We start from the raw sequence: 7545 nt of genomic DNA on the forward strand, positions 1-7545 counted from the left end.
CGTGTAAACATCGGCATTCAACACTGAATATCGATGATGAAACTGATTCTTGTCGGTATCATTCGCTATATTTACCTAACTTCCTGGTCGGAATAGAAATACGTCTTTTTTAAGTATTCATTCGACAGAAATTCTAAGCGCTCTTCATCCTGTCAATACGTAGATCAGCAATTTGCTTGAATGTTGTAAGTTAATCGTTTTACTATGAAGTCTAAATTTAAAAATATCTTCCTTTCGCTTTGCTCTTGTTTTTTTTTATTTACGTAACGAAGGCCACAAAACTCAATTGCTAAAGGTCAGAAAAACACTTTATTTTTTTCAGTGTTATCACATTCGATTATAGTTACAGTTTCTTTATTTGTAATGATATTTGTCTAAAGTATTCGTTATGTTATGATATTTGTATACTATTTTCTTATTGAAGGTATTCTGTGGTTCTTTGAAAAGCATATAGAGCATGTATGGAAAGGTAAGGACGAGAGCTACCATATGTATTTCATCCAAATTCATTTTTGTAGATTAAATCTATGCAGTTCCATTGATTAACTGAACCTTGTGACTGATAAGTGCGTGGTAAATCATTATCGATCGAGATCCAAACGAAAACCGATTTCGAAGCCGATATCCCACGTGACAAATTTAAGTAATGGTTTGACAGTGTTATTTATCAACAAATTTTTTTGATTAACAAATTTACATCTAGCGCAGACAGCCACCCCTGATATTCTAACATCGAGCAGATTGTGAAATCACGCTGCTTCGGTACATTATCTTCATTACAGAAGTGTTTGGCAGGGATTGTGGTATCATTTCTAATGTGGACAGGAATAAACGGTAATATATATAGTACAAATTACTACTCGCAAAGCCGACCACAAGTGACATGATTAATTCATTTTGCATTGTGCATGTAACAAAAATCATTAGAAGACATGCAGTCATCGGCTTTTCATGAGATTTGACATCAGGATAAAAGTTCCTTAATCCATTAGTAAGAACGCCCTAATCCGTGTACGCTGTAGATGATTGAAGAAATCCCGCAATTCGAATTTGAATGAAAATTTTACTTTTTTATCGTAAAAAAATTGAATTGTGGGATTTCTTCTATTAATTCCTTAATCCACTTAGTATCCATAATGACAGAATATTTAATGCATAATCCTGTGTGTTTTCAAAGCAAATTTGATTTTGAGAAGTTTTGTATATCCTCTACCCGACCACCATTACGATTTCCACAAATTTCCACTCGGACTCACTTCAGCGTATCAAGGCCAACTAATAGATTGACGCAGTTTATACTCAAATCAGATGACCTGATACGTTTCGTAATTCAATTCTTGAAACGATTACTCGGACGCAATTTCATAAACGTCTTTCCTGATAAAAGTATACCAAGAAATGCACTGTTAATGATATCTTGAGCAAATACAATCTGTAAGCAACGTTGCTAGAATGTTTTGACATCATATGAATGATTTCATGCGAAGTAAGTAATGAATAAATCATGTATCTAAAATCACGTTGATCCAGTTTATAACCAGCCTTGCGTAAGTAGAAATCTGACTAATATCAAGTTTTTGTCACGAATTAATAATTCTTTGTGGATAGTTTCTCAACATTCTCCTCTGTATTTATAGAATTTATAGGCTTCGTATATTGACTTCAACTCGAGTTATTATGGACCAGTTGATATCTGTCTAAAGTCGACTATAAACAAACTTTCATTTCCATTGAAAATTTCAGGTCAGCAACAGAACTGTATCGACGCAGCGGATACGACGCTCACGACAGTTGCAACACCGGCAGTTGTAAAACTAGGTGGCACCACTGTCGTACTTTGTCAGGTTTCACCACCCGGTAAACATTTCTGCGGTTTCAGAATAACAATATCTGGCCAATCGGGACAGTTTCGGTTTGATAAGACAAACTGTCCTCGTGGAACTATGACTGGGTATACTGGACAATGTGACGTCACAGCAGGACGCTATGGTATACGTATCACTAATGTACGGATGATTGATTCTGGAATGTGGAATTGTGATTACATGAACTCTTTTCCAAATAGTAACACAAGAATTACTGTAGTAGGTAAGAATGATACAAAATTAAATGATATCTCATTTCTCCTATCGTGTTCAGTGATGAAGAGTGACTGTGAAATTGCATTCACCATGTGATCTGGGTTTGAACAATTCAATGACTGCGAGTTAAAAAATGTGACGAATAAAAACGTAAAAGCTTTATTAATTAAATAAACGTGAGTAAAACGTGTAACATTTTACACATGCTCCAATTGCCTTCTCCAATATAAAATAACTGCCCAAATAAATACACAGTATATGTAAATATCCTACTGATGATAAATTTATTATGAAATTGACCAGCCGATTACCGACTTATCCTTACGCCCCCCCCCCCCCCCCTAAGATTCGTAAAAGTAATGTCCCTTTACGCATCCTATCATCTCAAGTAGGGTATCTCCCTCTTATTATCTTTCTGAATCGATTGCCAAAACGCTTTCTCTATTATTGGTTCGTTCTCTTGTTCTCATATCAAACACGATATGGATTTACTACAAGACGTCACATTACCCCTAATTGTAACAAGTTCATTTCTTTTGACACAGTCTTTCTATTCACTTACATCCCTCTGGAACTCACTTCAGATTTTTTCAAACGTAAACTCCAGTCCTGAAATTTGAATTTTCCTGCCTCAGTTATTTGTCTCATTGCAGATCTTTTTGAATGATGTGCTAGAAGAGCCTATTTTCGATTTGATGGCATGTTTTATAGCAACATGATTTCGCTACGGGCAACCCCCTCACACCTTTTTCAGCTATCTTTTTCCAAGAACACATTGAATCCTATTCTTAATTGGAACCTATTCTATGGCTGAATTATGTCGAATAAATGTTATAACTCCTGAACTGACATTTCTTCATTCTCTTTATCCTTCCTTGAAGTTTACCCCTGAGTCGAAAATCGATGGAAAATGCATTTTTTGGATGTCCTCATACACAATTTTAGATTAGCTTGAGATCAGGTTTCTCTGTTATTCGTAAACCTACGAACTGTGAATCCTACCTACATTTCTTTTCGTTCGATCCAACTTACCTTTAAGTGGCGAGCATTATTTTGGTTGGGGCATTAAGCGGCTATGCCCCAGAATCAGAGTCAATTCCAATTTCTGTACAACGCTGAAATTTTAGTGGTAACATACTTAAACTTTTTTTAAACTTAAAAACCCGGTCAAAGTTTCAGAGCTTTACAAAGCCAAAAAGTATGTTTCTCTATACTTCACAACCCCGTTATCCTATTAACAAAGTTATTCCTTTTATCCCTTCCTTGTCTTGGCAAATTCAAACCTGTCCTTCGATTTTTGAATACCGATTTGATTTTTGCTCCATAATGCCCATTTTGAACCATAATGCCCATTGTGGTCTAACCGTAGTTCTCATAATTGTAACCTAAGGGAAACTGAGACGAATCAAGGGAATGATATAAACGGGATGTTTTTGATTGGGTAAAATAGAAAGTGGGGTAGTCCTTCATTTTTCAAAAACCGGATATAATGATGATTTACCTGGAGCCAACATCATTGGAGCCAACAGCAATCTCACTAAAAGACACATAGTTGAATTGGCTTTGATTATCACTCATTACGACGGCTCTGTCAACCTCAACCGGTTTCAGCCGCCATTGTAAACTCCCTTCAAAATATTCGTATCCTTTGTCATACATATAATTCTATATACGTATGCTGTGTATTTTATTTGGCAAGTAATTTTAGATTGAAGATGGGTGGTAGCAACCACCCGAAATATTTCTACTTTTTCGCTATCAATTCATTCATTGTGGGGTTTTACTCTTATCGTTTTATTCCGGAGATTTTGTGAGCTACAACTGATTCCTGTTGATTCTTTTATTTTGATGTCGATGATTTGTTTTAAATTGCCAATATCAATTATTTAGCAGGCGTATTGAAAATGTACCATCGAAACCTCCGTTTCAAAATACATGCAGTTTCATATTTACAGCACCCCCGAATGGACCAGTCCTAACATCTCAACCAATCACCGCCATCAACAACGTCGTCACAGTACAGGAGAATTCACCATTAACAATCACATGTAACGGTTCACAGCCTGGAGCTACAGGACTGGCGTATATATGGAGTAGTGCCAATCTATCAGGACAGTCTAATAATAAACTCAGTTTTACACGAATCAGTAAAACTGATTCAGGTGTTTATACATGTACCGTATCAAATACATTAGGATCAGTCACTGGTAGTGTAACTATCAATGTTCTATGTAAGTATTACGTTAAGATAGATGAACACACGTGATTTACCTAGTATTCATATTAGGCAATTTGTAACAGAAATTTGTTGGAAATAACCCAGTCAATGGATTCAAAGGAGTTCGTTTTTCAAATCTGTGTTTCATCGATTTCGTTTAAGAAACGAAATATGTATAGGTACCTACCTATATCTGCGTCGAATGCTGAGGAAAACGCGCGCTACTCCTTTACGGATTTTATTATGAAGTGCATTTAGTAGGCTGAATTATGTTAAAGATTCTATCCTTATCAAATGACATTTTGTCACATCGGTATAAAGCAATTATCTAGAACAATGAAGTAGGAACGAAAATATCGTCAGATTACCACAAAATATGAATCTAAACGCGTTTATCCTTTAACCGCGGACTCTTCTCAGGCATATTTTACCCTATTCAAACGGGTGTGTTCTAGACCCTTGTGTCCCATTAATTATAACAGATATACATATTTCATTCAAATGAATCTTCCCATCCATCGATATTCACCATATTTTCTCTACATGAAGTCTATTCGTCACGATATTGTGATCGGGTGAGACGCCGCTTTGAAAAATATGCGGCAGTTTACCAGCGAACCGGAACAATTAAAACATCATCAATAACATACGTGATCCATCATTTCATCCAAAAAACAGTAGTTTCAGTAGAAGTAATCATTATGTGCATTTCCATGGTTCATTTCATATAATCATAACAACAAAAATTGCTCCTCGTTTTTTCGAAAACAGCCACATCAATAGAAATAAATTATTTTTAGTTCCAGCAACAAAACTGACAAATGTTAAGAAACCGGCAGATTATGTATTAGTAAACGATAATCAACAGATAGAGTGTAAAACTGACTCGTCAAACCCGGCTGTACAGATTCAGTGGTTCATATATTCCTCCACCACATGGACAGCACTTGTCTCTCAACCAACTACGAGTCAAACTAGTGCAGCCTATCACGGGTTTATGGCTACTAGCGCATTATCTATTACTGCAACTAAATCTATGAATCGGGCTCAATACAGATGTCAAACTGGAAATCTGTACAAAGATACAACAATTACCGTTCACTGTAAGTATGAAACGCTATTTCAGATATCAAATGAAGTGTTGTAGATTGTTGTTCATATAAATGCCCTTTCCCTGAATGGCTAATGAAGGAGCGTGAATTTAAATATTTGTTTATAGTTCCACCAGAATCAATGACACTGACTGAAATTCCAAACGGTCCAGTTGTTGAAGGAACATCTAAAACTCTGACGTGTACAACTGACTCCAGTAACCCGGTGTCGACAATTATGTGGGCGTACAGCTCTGGGACGACAACGTGGACAGATATTTCACCCAACCCAGCAGTACATCATAAACCCGGATCTCACAGTGGACAGACATCTACTTGTAATCTAGTAGTATCAACTGATAAGGATAAGAATGGAAGACAATACAGATGTACAGCTTATCAGAACAGTCAACCTGTTAACGGTGTCACCAAATCCATGACATTGTCTATATTGTGTAAGTGTCAAATTGTGTAAAAGTCAATTTGTTTTCTTTAAACATCTATTGTGCAGAAATGAGATGTAATCGAACCCGCTTCGTCCGAGGTCTCTGATTATTGAGGCAATGAAATGAAAAATTATCTTTTAACTATGTTAAACATAGAAGTTAGTGTATATCAAATGGTTGGATATCGATCGAATCCACGAATGATCATTTCTCACAGAAACATTATCAAAAACTGATTGCAGTAAAAACTGAAATGATTATATACAAGTGAATTTTACTCCATCTATCTGTGATATCTTATTGCCGATGTCCGCTGTAAACAACCAGCATATACCCTTTTACGAGAGCGTATTGGGGACATTATTACTTTACATACATCGCAGGACAACATTTTCAATAAGTGATCTATATTTTCTAAAATTCTATTCCAAGTTCGTTACTAAATGGAATGAAATTCCTTATAGTTTTAGTACAACTGGTATAACTTCATTTGAATTATTACATTCTTTCATATCTAAAGTACTGATAAAAATTACTCTTGTAGCAACAAGAAAATATCTATTTTGTATACACTAGACACAACATAACATATTTAGTTCAATTCTATAATAGATGCACCACAGCTTTCTTCACAAGTCGAACCAATTGCAGCAAATATAGGAGAAAGTATTAGATTTACGATAAACTTCGATGCAAATCCGCAAGCGACAACATTAGATTGCAGTCCCGATTCAACAAATGGCAAACGTTTAATGAAAAATACCGGTTCAAAGCAGTGGGATGTCATCATACAATCAGTTCAGGCGTCTGATTATGGATCTTATTCGTGTAAACTCAATAATTCAGTTGGTAGCGCAGAAATAACACTGAAACTGACGGAAACCGGTAAGTAGGCCTACGAAGTGCCTTTTTCGGATAGGACATTTTTAGAGACACACGGTCACTTGCGCTATTTGCTACCTACAAAACTAATGAGATCTGCAGATATCGATTGCAGTCTAAAACCTATTTTCAAAGAAAGTTTTCTTAGTCCTTCATCAACTTCATTCAACACCATTGCCCATCATCATACGTATTTTTTTGTTTCTTATTATTCCAGGAACTCCACAAACACCGTCAAATCTGTCAGTTATTGCAAAAACAGCGGTATCTGTGACGCTGAGTTGGGTGTCTGAATTTAAGGGTGGTGCCAAACAAACGTTCACCGTCAGTTACAGGATATCGGATTCCACACAATTCGTGAACAAAGCTGAAATATCCGATCCCGGTTATAGAAAACTGGTGCAAACAAAAATAACCGGATTAAAACCAGCAACTGATTATCAGTTCAAAGTGAAAAGTGTCAACTCAAATCCCGGTGATAATACAAGTCCATTTACTGATGTAGTTACAACTAGAACAAATGGTAAGATTTGAAGCTCACGTCAATTGGAAAGCTTTCTAACACATTGCATGAATCTATCTATCGTCACCGGAGACACTAAAAAATGCACGTCCTTGATCCTGATCGTTAGAGTTCTTCCTCAACCTTTATTTTTTTTTAATAGTGAATTTTCACTCTTATTAATTTTATTTATTGATTGATTTTTTTCTGATCTGAATTTCGCATCCGTTATCGACTCACCACGTCTTCGGAGAACGAACAGGGAGTATTACTTTGAAATCGGAAATCGAAATACAGACGAAGTAGTCGACTTACATGATTTGTT

The 7545-nt window shown here is 36.0% G+C and overlaps 1 protein-coding gene across 1 annotated transcript; it reads left to right on the plus strand.

Annotated features, from left to right (window-relative positions):
• The first annotated feature begins 127 nt into the window (after positions 1–127).
• LOC141902202 (uncharacterized) lies at positions 128–7252 on the plus strand. Its single transcript, XM_074789843.1, has 8 exons — positions 128–185; positions 425–469; positions 783–834; positions 1744–1989; positions 5100–5402; positions 5519–5845; positions 6449–6721; positions 6936–7252. The coding sequence occupies exons 2-8, from the start codon at positions 458–460 to the stop codon at positions 7250–7252; spliced, it is 1530 nt and encodes a 509-aa protein (XP_074645944.1). The 5' UTR covers positions 128–185; positions 425–457.
• The last annotated feature ends 293 nt before the right edge of the window (positions 7253–7545 follow it).

This window comes from Tubulanus polymorphus, chromosome 3 (genome assembly GCF_964204645.1).
Source record: "Tubulanus polymorphus chromosome 3, tnTubPoly1.2, whole genome shotgun sequence".
NCBI lineage: Eukaryota > Metazoa > Nemertea > Palaeonemertea > Tubulaniformes > Tubulanidae > Tubulanus > Tubulanus polymorphus.

What these genes read in the sequence shown, in the direction of transcription:
- LOC141902202 (XM_074789843.1), top strand. An exon ending in CGTCACAGCAGGACGCTATG is followed by an intron (nt 1,990 to 5,099) that starts GTATACGTATCA and finishes AATTATTTTTAG; the next exon opens with TTCCAGCAACAAAACTGACA. An exon ending in TACAACAATTACCGTTCACT is followed by an intron (nt 5,403 to 5,518) that starts GTAAGTATGAAA and finishes ATTTGTTTATAG; the next exon opens with TTCCACCAGAATCAATGACA.